This window comes from Takifugu flavidus, chromosome 11 (genome assembly GCF_003711565.1).
Source record: "Takifugu flavidus isolate HTHZ2018 chromosome 11, ASM371156v2, whole genome shotgun sequence".
Taxonomy (NCBI): domain Eukaryota; kingdom Metazoa; phylum Chordata; class Actinopteri; order Tetraodontiformes; family Tetraodontidae; genus Takifugu; species Takifugu flavidus.
In genome coordinates, this window is record NC_079530.1 from 1,523,612 (window position 1) to 1,542,662 (window position 19,051).

Genomic DNA, 19,051 nt, shown 5'->3' on the forward strand with positions numbered 1-19,051 from the left:
GATGAATGATTTAGCTCAAGTCAGGGGCGCTAACTGCTCTCAAACTGGAGTTTCCCCGATGACCCGAGGCAAGACGAAGGCAGGCCGTCACCCACAGCCCATGATGGTGCCATGATGGTGCCACCCCCATGGATTTAGTGGGGGGAGGGGGGGGTTAGTTTCTTTACTGAGGCCGAGTAGAATTATGACTCTAACGCTAGCGCAGGCTAATGCTGGTTTTGATTAGAACCACAAACGAGCAGCTTTAAGCTGGGCTGTGTGTGTGTGTGTGTGTGTGTGTGTGGTGTGTGTGTGTGTGTGTGTGTGTGTGTGTGTGTGTGTGTGTGTGTGTGTGTGTGCCTGACACAAATATTCATCATAGTAATCATCAATCCTTACAGGAAGTCATTAGTCAAAGTCTTTAGCTGCCCTGGAGGTTACCATTAACCTCACAATTAGTATAATTTTGTTCAAATTAGTCACACGCGTGTTTGTGGTGAGGCTGTTCCCACCAACAACTGTTCCCAAGTGCATTTTTGTTCTTACGTCGTGCAAAGTAGTCCCTCCCTGTTACTGTGATGCTGCCTCTGCTCTTGTTTCAGGTGTTTCCATTAATGTCTCTTCTCTCCGGTCCTGTACTCGATCATCCAGGGATCCCCGTCCAGAGATCCCGCCTCCTTGTTACACCTCTGTGAGTAGACTGAAAATTCCACACCACAAAGCTGCACACCGACGCCGTGATACAGGGGGCCCAGAACTTTGTTGGTGCTAGGGGCTATGACCATAGTGGTCGGTTCCCCTGGCAGATGGGATGGCCAACAGTTCACCATTAAAGGTTCCAACAGTGTTTGCACACGTCTCTGTTGATATGAAACAGAGCCCCCTCTGCTCTTACCCACCTCTGAAGAGCCTTTTTCCCTCTAGCTGAACCTTTGTGATGCTCTCAGCAGATGGAGTTCGGTCAGTTTGTCTTTGAGAGATCAGACGTTGGTCTGTCTGGTGGGATTCGCCTCCAGCCTGATGGCTGCCTCCGCACCGTCTCTGCTGTCCTTTGGGCGGTTGTGGGCAGATTGTTGGGGGGAGTGGGTCCAGAAGCCAGCGATGCCAGCCGTTCCACTCGATAGGGCTTCCCAAATACTGAAAACTACCACCATGAGAAGACCGCAGGAAGAAACCCTGAGAGAGGACCAGAAGTTTACATTTGGCCCCGTATTGAACTGGGATGCTGAAATATTTATGTGGAAGATTTTTGACTCTATACATGTTGGCAGAATGTCACATAGAGTTTGATGTACATCCTTTAAACCAGCCACTAAGGAATCATGGGTGGATGGATGGGTGGATGGATGGATGAGTGGATGGATGGATGGATGAGTGGATGAATGGACAGACAGACGGACAGTCCAGGCCATGTGAAGACTCTGAACCTGGGTGTCTTGGTAGGACCAGGTCAGGCTCCTCCTCCTCCTCAGACTCCTCCTCCTCTGTGCTTCATGGGTGACGCCTCCATGATTCTCACTCATGGTTTCACCTCTACATCATTTCAGTCGCTCTCAGAATCTTCTCTCATCATTTAGTTTCAGCCGTTGGTGCTTCAGAACAAATGAACTCCCTTCACTCCTTCACCCTAACTCCTTCACCCTAACCCCTTCACCCTAACCCCTTCACCCTAACTCCTTCCCCTAACTCCTTCACCCTACCCCTTCACACCTAACCCTTTGACCCTAACTCCTTCACCCTAACCCCTTCACCCTAACTCCCTCACCCTAACCCCTTCACCCTAACCCTTTGACCCTAACCCCTTCACCCTAACCCCTCACCCTAACCCTTTGACCCTAACCCTTTGACCCTAACCCTTCACCCTAACCCCTTCACCCTAACCCCTTCCCCTAACTCCCTCACCCTAACCCCTTCACCCTAACCCTTTGACCCTAACCCTTCACCCTAACACCCTCACCCTAACTCCTTCACCCTGACCCTTCATCACACCCAAACCCCTTCACCCTAACCCTTCACCCTAACCCCTTCACCCTAACTCCTTCACCCTAACCCCTTCACCCTAACCCTTTGACCCTAACCCCTTCACCCTAACTCCCTCACCCTAACCCCTTCACCCTAACTCCCTCACCCTAACCCCTTCACCCTAACCCTTTGACCCTAACCCTTCACCCTAACCCCTTCACCCTAACCCCTTCACCCTAACTCCCTCACCCTAACCCCTTCACCCTAACCCTTTGATCCTAACTCCTTCACCCTAACCCTTTCAGAACTCCTGCCTCCTCCACATGGTCCCGGTGCTGGCGCTGCCTCGGGCCCCTGCCATGGTTGGAGCGTGCGTGGTGTCGCCCACTGACCTTTGGCTCGTCCTCGTCTCTGTCACAGCGTGATCGTTTCGATCTCATCGTTTGTGCGTTTCAAACGGCGCCGGAACCCCGACCCAGCCCTTGTGCCTCCTGCCGCTCGCCCTCCGCCGTCTTAGATTCTTCCTTTTATCGACCAGTCAGATGAACTCATGAATTCCCTCATGGCAGCAGGTCTGAGCACATCACTGATTGATTATGGGATGGATGAGTCCCGATAACCCGGATAACCTCGTTCCACACCTCTCTGGACTCATGACACCTGCTTTCTCGCCGGTTTTCCCCAGCCTGGCATCTGTTTTGGACCGCAGCTAACGGTGAGACGTGGGCACTACGGCTCCACCCACATGTTCCAGTCAGGGAACCACCCGACTTTGTCATGAAATGGAAGAATCGGACCCGGGACCTTCACAGCCTGGCTCATGTCTGCTGCCGGGTGCTGCTGACCTGGGGGAGCCTCAACCGCTCTGATCATCCGGCCACTCGGCTCAGGGTCCCAGGGTTCAGGTCCCTGTTAGTGGACTGGCAGCAGGAGAGGTGGCGGGACGGAGCACTGCCGAAGTACTCTTGAGCAAGGTGCCAAACGCCCTGTCGATGTAGAAGGTGCAGCTGTGAGGATCCTCATCCTCATTGCTCCGAGATCGACATTCCAACGTGTTCCCGAGGGAGTGATAATAGAGAGCTACGGACAAGGATGCGACTTCGGATCAAATCGATAAACAAACAGACGGTTTGTGACGGAAGGAGCTTTATAAAGTGACCGGTGCCTCCTGCCAGCATCCATCAAATCGGATCATTACTGTACGGCCTCATTTAGGAAGCATTTACATCCCCACCTATTCCAGTAAGAACTGATTACTTGGAGGTATTTTCAGTTCCTGTCTACCCCCAACACACACACACACACACACACGCGCACACACACCTCAATATTAAATATTAATAGTGAAGCCTTGAATAAAACGATGACATCTTATCAATTAATGATAGATTTGAATATGGAGGGGGAAGTAGAAGCTCTCATTTCCTTTTTAATCCTGCAGGGGGGGTGATGTTGTGGAATATTTATACACCTGTAATCACGCTTCCTTCACCAGCGTGGGGCTCACTGAGGCCTTTCCCTCCCCACCACATTCGGACTGGAGTGTCCCACCCCCCTCCGGAGCTGCTGTGCTCCGTCTCCGTCAGATCCTGGGATCTTTAATCATCTGGACGATGTCTCGTCCCAACCAGTAGATAGGAAACGCATCCAGTTTGTATCCGGCTGGAGGTTTATCCAGCCTGTAGTGGACCGGCACAGCCCGTCCTGCTGGGGAAAACATCACCATTCAAGTTCATTAAAATGAACAAACCAAACAAAAAGCAGGATTCATTCAGATGTTAATAATAAACCTAAACAAAGGTTTATCTTACGCCCCAATTACAGGATCAATTCATGTATTTCTGAGCCAAAAGGAGGTTTTTTTTTATTCCACGGGCCCTAAAATGGGCCGTGGCAGGATGAGAATGAGCTCTGCTGTGGACTGGAGGAGACAGAAAGAACCTCTGACTCAAGTGGACTCTGTCTCCCGTCACTGACGCTAATTAAGTTCTGCGTTTGAAAGGCAGACCTCGTTTCAGAAGGTGAACATGCGACTCTTTTAAGGGCTGTTTGTTCTGCGTGAACATCGAGCTAACACCCATTTTTAGCTAATATTGATGAGGAACGACCTGGGTTGGGGCTACGTGTCCATCATTCATCCTCACCCAGGCTGCAGTTGCTGTCGACGGCGTCCATGAATCTGCTGGTGGCCTCAGCCCAGATGTTGCTCCTGACACGTGCGGTGCTCCGTCACCTCAGAGATAACCGCTTCCTTCGGCCGCCAGTGAAGAATGTGACGCACAAACTCGGCGTCTAAAGACGACAAATGAAGGATTTGTAATTGGAACCAGGCCCGCGGTGATGAGCAAGGCTAGAACCTCCACGAGCACCTTTGTTGGATGAGATTTGATGGATGGTTCTCATCCCATAGATGTGTCTGGGACGGGTTATTTAGCGCTATCACTAAAATAAATCGTGCAATTACAGCAGCTGAGTGGGTCAGGGGTCAGAGGTCGACAGGTCAGTGCAATAAGCAGCATTTGAACTCAGCTGGTGGAACAGAACAACTGGAGCTTTGCTTGGTTCGGTCCAAAACCGCACAAGCTAAGTTAGAAGAGCTTATCTAGTTTCTTCGGTTACCTCGGGGAGACGAGAAGGTGCCTGGTCACCGCTCCTGGTAGCCTAGTCCCCCCCTTTAGTCCTCCAGACTCCAGGAGCCAGATGTTCTTGCTTGTTCTCTCCACCACAGCAGATGTGTGAGGGCAGAGGTGGGCAGCATGGAGGTGGTGCCTCATCATCGAGATCAGGATGATGATGAGGAGCCCAAAGGTGATGCAGATGGACTCCACAAAGGAAATATTTCAGCTGGGAACCTTCATCCTGCCGGGCCCCCAGAAGCTACAGGTGATCAGGGATGGTTGGGAAACTTTCTTCTGCGAGTCGTTATCGTGTGCTGTTGCTCTTCAGTAGAGAAGATAGATGGGCTCAGCAGGCTGCCCACAGCCTTCACCTCCATTTACTGGTTGTCACCATGTTCACGTCAGTGATGGAGAGCAGCTGTCAGAGCCGTGACGACACGTGAATATGATTCTAGGAATGATTTATGGAGGAGCTTCTGCACTTTAATGAAACCACAAACACAAATGCGGCTTGTTGATTATCATCTGGGTGGTTCTGGCCCGTTGTTGGACACCAACGTTGGGTTCTGCTGCCTCATCCCCACCGTGGCAGCAGTGTGGGGGGGAAACAGAACTATTGTGTCTTTGTTTTCTATTTAAACTAAATTGGAATCTGTCGTTCTCTCAGAGCAGATCACTGCACATGTGAGCCAGAGGGACCGGATCTATGGCGCCTGCCTGACACCAGGATCACGACCCACACGGACCAGGAAGACCCCCTAATGACGGACCAGGAACATCTGTGTCATCTTCATCTCTGACTTTGCCTGGATTGAAGGTTCATCTCATCCACAGCTTAGCTTTGATCATCTTTACTTGATCACTTTTGAGGGCAGCAGAGATCAAAGGACTTGAAACCAGCCACTAAATCTCTGTGGGATCCACGAAACTGGGACCTCTGCTGCCACCAGACTGGGACGGATCCTGGACCTCACACAGGTCAGAACACTCAGGAGCCAGAAGAGATGAGCTTTAATCAGGATCTCTGGCCAGGTCCAAGTAGCTCCTGATGTGCTCCTCTCCTCTCCTCTCTCCTCTCCTCTCCCTAGAAGAGAGCTCCTCTCCTCTCATCTCCCCTCTCCTCTCCTCTCCTCTCTCCTCTCCTCTCCTCTCCGCTCCGCTCCTCTCCTCTCCTCTCCTCCTCTCCTCTCCTCTCCTCTCCTCTCCTCTCCTCCTCTCCTCTCCTCTCCTCTCCGCTCCTCTCCTCTCCGCTCCTCTCCTCTCCTCTCATCTTCCTCCTCTCCTCTCTCCTCTCTCTCCTCTCCTCTCCTCTCCTCTCATCTTCCTCCTCTCCTCTCCTCCTCTCCTCTCCTCTCTCCCTCTCCCTCTCCCTCTCCCTCTCCCCTCCCCTCCTCTCCTCTCCTCTCCCCTCCCCTCTCTCCTCTCCTCTCCTCTCCTCTCCTCTCAGAGTGAGCGTGCACGTGCTCACCCATCCATCACCTGGACTCTCCTCCACTATTGATCAGACGGTGGATCCTTATAAACACCGATCTGGAGACGTGTTGAGGGAGAACAAAGATGGAAAATCATGCTGCGATTTAAGAGCCGCTCATTTAATTAACTTAATTAGGTTAATAAACGCCTTTTTAATTTGTGATTCGCTGTGGAAAATCTTCCTCTCATCTTTTATTTAAATGTTCAAGAAATGTATCCAGGGAGGCTGAAGACAAGCAGATATTTCAGGAACAAACTCCAGCTCTTCTGACCGGTTCTGCCACTCTGGTCGCCCTTGTTCCAAACACGGGGGGGGCTCAGCCGTGGACGGCCACTCGGTGGGACCCTAAAAACCAGCGTCCAAGAAGCAGCCCCTGATCACAGGAGTCAAAGAAAACAACAACAGGGGTTTTTAAAAATAGAGTTTATTCGAGAGATAACCAGCATGCAGGAATAGCTGTCAGTTCATGTACAAACCACTCAGGACACGAGACAACCAGAACAAGTGTGGACATGCCTGTTTCAATACGACACAAGTGGGGGGGGGGGGGGGGGCAGTCTCCCGTTCTGCCCCGGTTCAGTGGATTTGATGCTTCTGTCCCTGCTGATCCACTTCCACAATCCCTCTGCCCGCTCGCTGTGCATGTGTGTGCATGAGCGGTGGATCGGCTGAGCCGTGACTGGGGGAGGCTGCTGGTCCGTCGGTGACCTGGACCGTGGTGGCGGTCGTCCATTTAACCGCCGCTGAATTTTAAAGGTTCTTTTTTACCACGTGTGCTGGAACCAGCGGCTGAAACGTCAGAATCAACTGGGCTCTGGTTTCTGCACAGACCTGAGATGTGGCGTTAGCATTGCGCCAGCTCCCAAATGGAAAAATACTCTTCTTTTTTTTACCTGGCAGGTTAAGTGGCCACACAATTTCCCTCACTGAGCAAAGAAACGTCCTTAAAAAGAGACAACATGCAGTTTACACACATGATTTAACCGTGGGATCAAAGACTGAGACGAAACAAACGAGGTACAGAGACACAACAACCAGCTCGTTTCCTTCTTGTTGCGCATGCGTGCGTGCGTGCGTGCGTGCGTGCATGCAGGAGTTTTTGCCAACTCGGCGATACTTATTTTATTTTAAATCTTAAAGACGCAAGTGACCGATAAAGAGGCGGATGATGTATCTGCATTTGTCACTGTGCAAAGCGAATGTACAACGTTAGCAGCAGCTAATGCTAACATGAGGTCAGCCCGCTCCACTTGATGTCTCAGGAGCCACCGTTGCTTCTTCGCTCTGTCTCTTACGCACCGTGAGAAAGTCTTAAGTACTGGTTCCGACCCGGGACGAACATGGGCAGACATGGTCACCACGCTACAAAAAGACACCGTACTGTCACGTTTTGGAACACGGGGAATGGCTGAGCAGCGGAGTACAACAGTGTTTGGACAAATATTCAGGAACAAACATGCAGAACAAAGCCAAGGAGAGGACGCTGGAACACCGACGGCTACATCTACCGTAGCTAACACGCAGCTGGAATATTGCTGCCCCCCCCCCCCACCCCCCAACGTGGAGTCCGGGGGTGCATCCCTGTCATCTTCGGTACCCGCTCAGGGTTCTGTGCGAGCAGCGTGCGCACGTGTAGGTGCATGCTCGCGTGTTTGCTGATCTCCTGCTGGCACTTCATAAATATCTCGTCCACATGCATTTTCAACAGGAGGCGGAAATGTCCCGTCCCGCTGACCCCCACTCCTCCAAGGATGAAACGGCGGCCCCGCGCAGAGGACGCCGCTGTCCTCCGGACGTGCGCAGATGAAAGAAGACGCGTGGCAAAACAAAGTCGTGAAAGGGCATAGGGAAACAATGCTTTCTCTACAGGCGCATCCCAGGGCTTCAAAGGCGAGGACCAGATGAAAGCCTGGATGCAGCGTTGGGCTTGGGAATGTCTGGCTGGCCACGGATACTAGCAGGATGCTAGCAGGATGCTAGCAGGATACAGCTGTGCTCCGTCTCCATTTCACTGTTTTAATCAGACATTTAACCAATTAGTGCAGCCTTTTTTTTGGAGGTGGGAGTTGAATGTGTCACTTTCTTAACGAAAAAAAAGGGAATTTTTCACAGCGCGCCTCCGTCACCGCTCGGAAAGACGCTGCGGATTAGAGGAGACGATGGCATTTAAATGGGACACACTTTGTTCTCTGGGATGGGCAGCTGGGCTAAGGAACCGCAGTCGGTCGGAGAGTCGTCGGAATGAAGCGCTGCGGTGGCGCCCACGGGGACGCGGGCGGCGATGGCGGACATCTCCCCGGTCTGGCTCTCTGCGGTGATTCCTGGTCTCTCCGAAGTCGGGTTCATGTTGCTCTCTGCCATGACCCCCATGCCGATAAAATGCTGAATCAGACACTTCCGGAACTGAAGGGGAGACAACAACAACAACAAACTGTCATGCAGGAAACAAGGCTAGCACACTGGGAATAGCACCCCTTCCTCAACATCTTTAGCGACGTTCCGTCTCCCTTTTCGGACCTGTACCACGATTCACAGGAAGTTGGATTTGATTGAAATCCAGTCCTCAGACGGACCCCGGACCAGGCCAGTCCGTCACATTACTTCATCTCCATCGTGTTCTCAAGGCTGCTGGATGGCTGCCGTCACTTCCCAGCTGTCCGAGTGCTCCAGAGATGTTTTTCATGCCAGAACATTCGGATACAAAGCGTATGGAAGTCACCAGACGGGCATCTGTGCTGCTGGTCTGACGCAGGAGCCCGGCTCCTCCCGCCGTCATTGTCATGCTAATGTTGCTAACAGCGTGAAAGCAAGAGTTCCCATTTCTGGACGTGTTTTTATTTAGAATCTGTTACACAATCGGGGCCCATCTATGTGGTCTGGGATACAATTCCGGGCTGATAGAATCACTCGCTTCCACCTAACCTTCAATCTAAAGAAGTGAACAAACCCAGCACCATTTTCAAAGAACGTCGCGGACCAGATTGCTCCCTGTGGCCTGGAACAAAAGGACCAGAAAGGACCAAAACCTTCTTGACCCGAGGCCACATGCATCTTTACATTGTGTGTGATAACCCTAATTACTGCTAGGACCTGTCACTTTTTCTATGTGCTGGAAACATGCTAACGAAGTCACATTTAATAGCAGCCAATGACGCCGTGCTGATGCTTTTGAATTCATCCTTTCGCCTCCTATAGTTGAGACGAGGACTTCATTTGCATCTCTTTGGTGCCGTCAGCGATGAGAGCGCCGTGGCTGTGCTCTCCGCTTGTATTATTGAGTCGTGGAATTAAAACACCCTTTCATCCTCCACAGATGGCCCAAGGACGCGGGCATTGAAGGCATGATTAGAGAGGAGACCCTTCAGTTCACAACCCTTCAGTCAGGGCTGGAGGCGCTTTGGGAAAATGGCCGATTTCAGCGAGTAGACAGACTCTAAAGCACATGTGTCAAACTCAGTCCTCAAGGGCCACATCGTGCCGGGTTTTCTGTCCTACCAGGCTGAAAATGCTTTCAGTGGGATAGAAAACCCGGCAGGATCGTGGCCCTCGAGGACTGAGTTTGACACGGCTGCTCTAAAGGGTCCTCTGTTGTCCACGCTGACACTTTGTCACTTTACCTGCCTTTCCCTGGAATTTTCCCCTGTAAAAAATGGATCCTCTAGACCAGGGGTGGGCAAATCCAGACCTCGAGGGCCGGATCCAAGCCGGACCTTCTGTCCTACAGGTCAACACTCACCTGGGGTTGGTTCCATTTACCTGGGTGAAAGCAGTTTCTCCCTGGTAGGATGCAAATCCCGGCTTGAATTCAACCCTCGAGGAATGGATTTGACCTCCTCTGATGGGCAAGTCCAATCCATGAAGGCTGGAATCCAGCCGGGTTTTGCATCCTACCAGGGAGAAACCGCTTTCACCAAGGTAAATGGAACCAACCCCAGGTGAGTGTTGACCTGTAGGACAGAAAGTCTGGCCCGGATCCAGCCCTCGAGGTCTGGATTTGCCCACCCCTCAGGGAATGCTGTGACTGGGGCGGTCCCAGTCAGAACACAGGATCAACCTTACCATCACACACACACACACACACAACACACACACACACACACACACACTCCATCCACCTTTGCTTGACAGGCACCCACACACACAGTCGGACATGCACACACATGAGCACATGTTCTTGTGGCTGGACACTGCAGACCCATGAGAGGGAAGCATTGGGGGGGGGGGGGGGGTTCTCGCCACATGAGGTTGTGTGTGCACAGGTCGCCCTGATATTTCCTTCATCGTTCATCTGGAGCCAGGGAGGGATTTTCTTTGACAGTGTTCATGAATGTTTCAGCTCCAGCAGCCAGGAGTTGCTATGGAGGACAATTTAAAGGCTTTGAAAGTTTAAACAAGCCCATGCCCGCCGTCGTATAGCGCACGTCATCTATATTTCAGAGCCGCGCGCTTCACGTCAGCATAGGTGGCGCTTCTGCTCAGAAGGTCTGATGAGTTCCCTTAAATGTGTTTAAAACACGTCAGCGCCGTCGTCCTATTGGCTGAGGAGGGGGCACGTTCCCGGAGGACGACAGGAAATGTAATTCCAACCCAATTATTACAGATATTGTTCGGTATTTCTGCGGATCTGTGAATAATTCAGCGTATGTGTGTCCAAGACTGACAGCTGGACAGTAGAGTAGCGCACCAAAGCTGGCACATGCATCATTTACCGGCATGGACAATTTCACTCTCTGGATTTGACGTTGCTTTTATTCCTGCTCCATCCATTATTGACGCCAGGCTAAGGTCCGGCACCAGGAGGACTGAAAAATGGATCCTCCTCTACTCTGTTTGCCTTCCCCCCCCTCAAAAATAAGCGAGATTGTTCTGGTACCTGTTTGTTCATGAAGACGTAGATGATGGGGTTGTAGACGGCCGCTGTTTTGGAAAAGAAGGCCGGGATGGAAGCCAGCCTGGGGTCCAGCTCTATGGTCGGGTGGATGGTGACCAGGATGGCGAAGGTTGCGTACGGCGTCCAGGCCACCATGAACGCCACAATCATGACCACCACCATGCGGGTCACCTGCCTCTCTGGCTTCCTGGCGGTGGCCAGCCGCCCATGTGACACCTGCGAGAGAGGCTGCACTTGACTGGCTGTTTACACATTTGACAGGACTCTAGTTTGTACGACTTTTCATTTTTATTGTAGATCAAAGATCTGAGATGTCGACATTTAGCTTCAGTTTTTGACACAATTGACCCAAATGTGGCGTGCGACAACTCAAACCCACCTTCCGGAGCTTCCGCAGGAGCTTTCCATAGCAGAAAAATATAATTCCGAGAGGCAGAATGAAGCAGGTGCTGAAGAAGGTGATGATGTAGCTGTGACTGGTCATGTTGTTGGAGTACCTGTTGAGGGACAGTCAAACCTTTAACTGCATCGAGGAACGTTACGCCAAATCAACAAGTCAGACGGTCTTTTGGGCCAATTTTCCCTCCGCGAGCTGTCTGGGATGCAATGTTGACCTTCAGAGGAGAGCAAAGAACTCCCAGATACCTGAATGTGACCCTGAATGCATCATTTAGTGACCCTGAATGCATCGTTTAGTCTGGTTGTATCACTGATCAACCTGTGACCAGCTGAGAGCCTCTGTGTGTGTGTGTGTGTGTGTGTGTGTGTGTGTGTGTGTGTGTGTGTGTGTGTGTGTGTGTGTGTGTGTGTGTGTGTGTGTGTGTTGGGGGTAGACAGGAACTGAAAATATGTGATGACATTTCCTGGAATCATTTAGAGCCAAATGAAGAAATAAAGAGAAAGCAAAGGTCTCGGAACCTCTTGCTGAAGCTCAATATTAGTGTGAGAGAAATCTCCAACTTTCTCCTCCTCCCAATGAAGCCTGGAGTTTCCAGAGAGGCGCCATCGTTCCGTCAGCAGGCCGGAGAGTCATTGGCTTAACGAGCCACTTCTCCAACATTTAAACACTCTCTCCACGTGCTGTCACCGGCCAAACGGGAGCCAGCACTGAAAACTCTGGAGGAACTCTGCCTACAAAAATAGGAAATGAGCGGCGGGAGTCGGTCCCGTGTTCGCCTGTAGATGCCTGACTGTCCGAGTTCATCAACCTCGTAAGTAATAATCATTAATTATCATCAGTTCTGTGTTGTGTTGGGTGAGAACTTGAATCTGGGAGCTTCATTTTACTATTATCTTTGAAAGATTGGTGTGGCGCTACGACAGACAAAAAGGTTCTTCTAAAGCCAGCGTAGACACATGACAAGAACCGGAACCTTCGTCTTTACTTCCTGTTTAAAACGCCCCACCGACACGCCGTGACTGACATTTAGCGTCATTTAGCATTAATGAGGCGGGAGCATGAGGGGAAGCTGCTGTGGTGGGATCAGAGGCCGCTCCTCACACGCTCACGTGCACCAGCACGGAAGGCTTATGGGGTGGTGACGTCACACCCTTTAAAAACACAGATAATAACCCGAAGGGCTCAAATATCCAGCAGCAGTTGTCGTAATAGCAGTACTAGATCAAGCTAACGGCTCGTTTCTTTTAGCTCCATGGTTATTTTACAGGAAATGCTGCCTCCACTCGCCTGTTCGGCCCTTTCAACGGCTCCCTAGGTTGTAATCTGTGCGCTGGGCTCGAGGTATGATGGGAGACGCTCCTTCAAAACCTTGAGTGCCCGTTTTTTTTTTGTAGTGTGTTGTCCACCCAAAGAAAAGTGTGTCTTGGGGGGGGAAACTGCGCACATAAATAAGGCCTTTAAAATGCATTAGACCTTGGACACCTGTGCTGTTTGCTGTCCCACTGTTGAATAAGTGTTTCCAGACAGGAGGCGTACAGCGTGCAGCCAGAGGTGGACGGGGTCGTCTGTGCGGGAGGGGGGGGGGGATCTCCATAAGGGGCGTCCTAATAGTTTTATCTGAACCATTCATTTCCCCGGTGCTCGCACTTGAGCGCACGTTTCCCTCCGGGCCTCGCTGGGAAGACTTCACACCTGTGAGGCTCGATAGCATTAGCCAGATTGTTCCCTGTGGCCAAGGTCGGAGGCATTTCTGGTCCACAAGACAAATTCACAGTTTGATCAACTTAAGCCGTGGGAAGATTCAATTATAGATGAAATCCACCCATTTACCTGCATTTAGGCTGAGATCTGCACGTCCTCGGACGGCCGTTCCTCAGAACCTGCTGGACTTTATTGACACCAGTCCACTTTTCTACTCTCAACCCACAAATCTCTCTGTCCTTGCGGAGGACGTCATAGCCTTTATGGATGGGCTCTCCTCTCGAAAGGTCCAGCAGGCAGCTTAAAAGCCGTAGAACTCCTGTTGTGGGTCTACAGCAGCTACGTACGTAACTCTGAATACACAAATACTGTCTGTCAGTGACTGAGATGGAACTATATTCTCAGCCTCTTTCCATAACTAGCACACAAAGTTCTTTGCCACTGTCGAAAAGCACATTTCATTTCTAATGAAATGGAATGAATAATGCAGTAAGAAGAACTCTGGATCGCTGCTCACCAGTCGGGCTCACAGGTGGTTCCGATCTTGCTCACAGTGTATCTGTTCCAGCCCAGCACTGGAGGGAAGGTCCAAACGAAGGAGAAGGTCCAGACGAAGAGCAGCCCGATCGCCGCGTGCTTTGCCTGCAGCCTCATGTTGCCCAGAGGTCGACAGATCACGAAGAATCTCTCAAAGGAGAGAACAGCCAGAGACCACATGGCCACGATCCCTGGGACGGAGAGAGCATCGGCGTTAGAACGGTAGCGACGCTTTAAATAACCCTCTAGATGCACTGAAGAGGGGTTTAAACTACTGAACTGGTTCAACGATCCAAAGTGGGGGACCTGATCCTCCACCTGAACAAAAGCCACCTTCAACGATGGCGCTAAATTATTCTGATAAGGTCCGTTATTGCTCGGTGCTCGGGTAAGGCCAACTAGCAGGTTCACTTCTTTCATAACACTTGGGTTTCTGTAGCGTAAAAAAAGGAAATAATAGAAAAACACACCTGATTGGTCCAACTAATCGCTTTTCCACACAAAACCAGCTCCAGTATATTGATTATACATCAGCACGGCTTCCTCTGGAACCATGTCGTTACTTTATTAACCTTTATTTAAGGTGGACCAGTCGTTGAGGGCGTCCCCTGATTTCAAATGAGGAGATATCAATGAAAAAATCTCTGGCAGTGTTGGTTTTCTTGTGGCGGCGGTTTATGAACGGAAGCAGCAAACAGGTTCGCCTTTTTCTTCTCTGTGAGATTTGCTCTTTTATTTATTTATCATATTTATGTGATCATTTGTTATAAAGGCAGATGTTTCGACAGGAAAAAGTGCACTTTTGAGATAAGAGGATGCACCCTGTTTAACTTAAAGGGGGTATATTATGCAAAAAGGGTAACTAATTCAACGGTATGTTAAGCTAGCTGGGCCGAGGAAGCCTCGGTATGGTTGCAGCCTTGGGTGTGGGGAGTTCTCCCTAATGTTTCCCTCTTCCCCCCCTCCTGCTTCCCCAACTCCCGTCGCCCCCTCCACACACCTGCCACTCATCTCCAGACAAATCATCCACACCTGCCTCAGGTCCGTTTTCACCAATCGTTGTTTATGCCTCAGCGGCAACAGCTCGGCTCGATAGCTCGTGGTTTGCTAGTTCCTTTCTTCCCTCCGTCTGTAGCATTCCACCTGATCCTGCCCATCTGCCCCAGCCTGCCAGGGGCCCTGTTTGTCCATTTAAAAAATGGTTCAAGCCCAGGTCCAGCTAAGAAGCAGAGGGTTGTCGGTTCAAGCCCCAGTGCAGGCAAAACATTGAAGGTGTTCTGGTAGTAGGGGAAGGTGGCAGGACACTTTCAGAGCACTGCCGAGGTACCCATGAGCAAGGTTCCGAACCCACGAATGCTCACACGGGGCCCTGTGATGATCTGGTGACTCAACCAGGGGTGGACGTGCCTTCACCCATTTGTGCCCCCTCCCCATGACCCCGAGAGGGACAAAGAGGTTAAGATGAGACTGAACATTGACATTAAATAAAAAAAACTAAAGTAAACTTCACTGGCCCGAAAGAAGAGTTCAGAAGATCAACTATGGTTCTCTAAATATATATCAGAGCATCACATCACATTTAGTGACACAGAACATTTAGGAAAGTAAACATGAGAGCAGTTCTGAAACCTTTGAAACACTTCAACAGCCTGAAAAAGAACCAGTATGTCTGGATGAATGTGCAACGACGGTGCCTCAACAGTCAATGAAGACGTCATGTTGAAAGGTCCAACCACGCGCTAGATCTCCCCCCAGTTTCTGAAAGATGCTGATATCGCTGCTTCTTTATGATCAGAAGCAACAGAAATGTTTTAATTTTTTTAATCTTTACATATGAAGACACTTGCTAGCGGGCTGGAGGCTACTCTAGTTTCAGGGAACAGTCTTTTGCCAGGTGATGAAGGATCAGGTCCCAGAGGAAGGTGAGGACAGTTTATCTCAGAAGAACTTCTAAGATACAACACATGATTGCAGTTGATTATTCTGATCAATAGACTCGAAGGTCACTTGTTTTCCAATCACGATGGGATTAAGCGCAAAGATCGTCTGTGGGAGGCGCAAAGATCGTCTGTGGATGGTGCAAAGATCGTCTGTGGATGGTGCAAAGATCGTCTGTGGATGGTGCAAAGATCGTCTGTGGATGGTGCAAAGATCGTCTGTGGGGGGTGCAAAGATCGTCTGTGGATGGTGCAAAGATCGTCTGTGGATGGTGCAAAGATCGTCTGTGGATGGTGCAAAGATCGTCTGTGGATGGTGCAAAGATCGTCTGTGGGGGGTGCAAAGATCGTCTGTGGGGGGTGCAAAGATCGTCTGTGGGAAGCGCAAAGATCGTCTGTGGATGGTGCAAAGATCGTCTGTGGGGGGTGCAAAGATCGTCTGTGGGAGGCGCAAAGATCGTCTGTGGATGGTACAACGATCATCAGTGGAAGGTGCAAAGATCCCCCACAGAGGGTGATCCCCTACAGACGGTGGGGGGTGCAAATATTATCTGTGGGGGGTGCATGTTTGTCTAGCTGTTCCTATGAACAGTGAAAAATAAGGAAGGAATCAGGAGAAAAGTGCCTGACTTTAAGCGTAGAACTTTATGCCATTTTAAGAATAGAAAAAAAGCAAGAAAGGGCAGAAAAAATATAATTGATATTTTATTTATTTATTATTTATTTATTTCGCTTGTTGAAAGTCATACTCGCGTAGTTTTCTTTAATATGTGACAGGTGGGTTTGTTCAGTCAACAGAAAATAGGATAAATTGTATTGTGAAGTTTAAAAAAATCAATTTGGGATGATAATGATTTAAGTCACTTAAAACAAGAATTGACTTCTTCCCAGAGAATTCCATTTAACTAAAACAGGAGTGTGTCCAGTTTGCACTGGTTCCCACTGTTTCACGCGCCTACAAATAGGAATTCAAAACAAACAAACAAACAAAAAAACAAAAAAGTTAACCAATTGAAACCTTTCCTCGTTGATGGAGAAGACAAAAACTGTCACCGAATTCAATAAGGAATCTTTTTTTTAATTCATGTACCAACTTTAATTCATGTATCTTGCTTAACTTGGGCTTTTAGTCTCCTAGTTAACACGGTTTCTTGATGACCACATTTGTTAATAGTTAGTAAGTTAGTCATTTGCTTTGGTTGGAACAAACGGAGGTTTGAGCGCAGAGGAACTCTGCGGCCACAAAAAGCTCCAACACTGACACCTACAGTTAGGAAAGGCAGCTGGCGCCGGGGCCACACGGTACCGACCGAGGGGACTCACCGAAGTAAGTGACCGCGAAGCCCTCCAGGACGCACGCCCACCTCCCCAGGAAGAAATAACCTCTGGCGTTTGTCAGGAAACTTATTAGTCCGCCGGTGAGGGACACCAGGAAGTCAGCGATGGCCAGGTTGACGATGATGTAGTTGAGGGGCTGCCGGAGTTGCTTGAACTTAAAAGTGATGAACATGACCAGAAAGTTCTCGCACAGAGAGAGTGAAGTCACCACAAACATGAGGACGGCCAGGATGGTGAAGTTCCACTGCGCGATGTTGTTGATGGGTCCGGTGAACGGATCATTGGTGGGGGCGAGTTCCGCGGCCACCGTGTAGGACACGCCGTTGACGGACAAACTTAAAGACTCCATGTTCCGCCACCGAGGTGAAGGTTCTGCTTCTTTTTTGATAGTGTTTGAGCCTGTTGACCCGGTTTCGGACGTGTCCGCAGCCCTCTCTCACGCTGCCAACTTCATGGAGCCCATGGAGCTGCGCTGGGGAGCGTCCCGCGCGTCCTGGGACTGTGCGCGCTGGAGTGGTGGCGGAGCGCCTCTCATTGTTCAAACCGCGGCACAAATGTGGACTTGAGCTTCTTTGGAGAGCTTCTGTCTGCACGACGGAGCGACGCGACGCGACGGCAGGGGCGCGCACAGAGACAGCTGATGTCTTGGAGAGCAGCGAGCGCGTGAGTAAGCGCTCAGTGGCATCTTGGGATCCCTTTTATAGGCGGCTCCAGCATCCCTGCCTCCAGCAGGGCGTCCTCTTCCTGCAGCTCTAATGACTTTGCCTTTTTTCCGTTCAGCAATTACTCATTTGACACCCAGCTGGACATTTTCTTATAAATCATAAAATCTCTGCCTGATGTGTCATAACCGTGTGTCATACCTTTAAGATGACGCAGGTAATTGGATCCTCTTGTTGGAAGTTGGCGGCATTTAATAGCTCATGATTATCAAACCGATAATTGTCATCAAAAACACCTAATTGACTTCTGCCAGTTTTGCCGTTGTGGTCAAGTCGCGCAATGGGGGGGGGGGGGGGGGTTAGTAAATTACAGGTTAAAAAGGTAAGATTTCAGTGGCAATCAGTGTTATTGTAAACATACAACATTTAGAAGGATTACGAGTACACTTCATTTAGTTGTTTTTTTCGAATAAAAACTAGAAAATGAACTCCGAGTCATGGATCATCAATACATATGTGCAGATTTGGACTATTTGTCTTCACAATTTTTAGGAGCTTTTGAAAAAAGATTCTTTTAAGTTAACGATCATTTCCCTATTATTTGTCCCGTTTTTAACAACTTATTCATTTCACAAGATTGTTTAATAATGAAGAAAGAAACAAAAAAATGAAATCCTGTTGGGATCGAAAGGTCCTGACATCATTTAAACAACCTCTGATTGTAAAAGGAAAGACAGAAAAGAGCCACAGGTGACTGGAAAACCCTCAGCTGGAGGAACTGAGGAGTGGACGTATCTTTAATCATCATCTCCTGTGATGATGGCTGATGATGGCACAAGTGATGGAGACATGAACTTTCAACTCTGGCAAACGTGCGCGTCCTGTCAGGCTGTAGCTGCATCCTGAAGGTCAGGGCTGCATTTTCAGGGAACCTTTTAATGATCCCGCGTCTCCATCTCTGCCTGCTGTTTGATCCCGTTCCGTCTTGTGGAAGCCAGCTTGTCACACCTCAGTGACCATCACCAAAATGAGGATTTATCACCTCCCCAGTCTCTCCAGACCTGCGTGTGACTACTTTTGTTCGGCTCTTCCTTCACTGTACCGTTGCCAGGATCAACATTGTCTTATGCTCAGAAATACATCAAAGTGCTTTGAACCAGAAAAGACTTTTCATTTCCTTTAAATGTGACATCATTGATCTGTGTATTCAGACATCAGATAAACCCAAATACACTATATAAAATATGTAGCAACCTTGCAGGCACTAGACTCTGATCCTATCACAGGTTGTGTGTTTACGAGGCTTCCGCAGGGGCCAGTGACCTGCGGAATTGGCTGGTCGACCCATTTCACTAAAGATTCCAGAGTGAATGAGGGTTGATGCCCACGGGGGCAATCATGTGAGTTTTTAGCAGCTGAAATGAGCCAGTCAGTGGTTGTTCTGTTACAGTAAAGAGGTGATTACCCCAAATACTGCTCTAAAACAGTCCCTGCAACCGTATTAAGCATGAACGTTTTGCAGTGGGACCTCTACTTACGAACGTCTCTACAT

The 19,051-nt window shown here is 49.8% G+C and overlaps 1 protein-coding gene and 1 long non-coding RNA gene across 2 annotated transcripts; one reads left to right on the forward strand and one right to left on the reverse strand.

Moving 5' to 3' along the window:
- The first annotated feature begins 282 nt into the window (after positions 1 to 282).
- Positions 283 to 6,195, forward strand: LOC130534048 (uncharacterized). Its single transcript, XR_008952782.1, has 3 exons — positions 283 to 670; positions 5,227 to 5,537; positions 6,007 to 6,195. It is a non-coding gene; the product is annotated as an uncharacterized LOC130534048 (long non-coding RNA).
- Positions 6,196 to 8,011: 1,816 nt separating this feature from the next.
- valopa (vertebrate ancient long opsin a) lies at positions 8,012 to 17,532 on the reverse strand. Its single transcript, XM_057047910.1, has 5 exons — positions 16,823 to 17,532; positions 13,543 to 13,753; positions 11,304 to 11,421; positions 10,907 to 11,140; positions 8,012 to 8,436 (listed from the first exon to the last, which is right to left on the reverse strand). The coding sequence occupies exons 1-5, from the start codon at positions 17,184 to 17,186 to the stop codon at positions 8,200 to 8,202; spliced, it is 1,164 nt and encodes a 387-aa protein (XP_056903890.1). The 5' UTR covers positions 17,187 to 17,532; the 3' UTR covers positions 8,012 to 8,199.
- Positions 17,533 to 19,051: the final 1,519 nt, after the last annotated feature.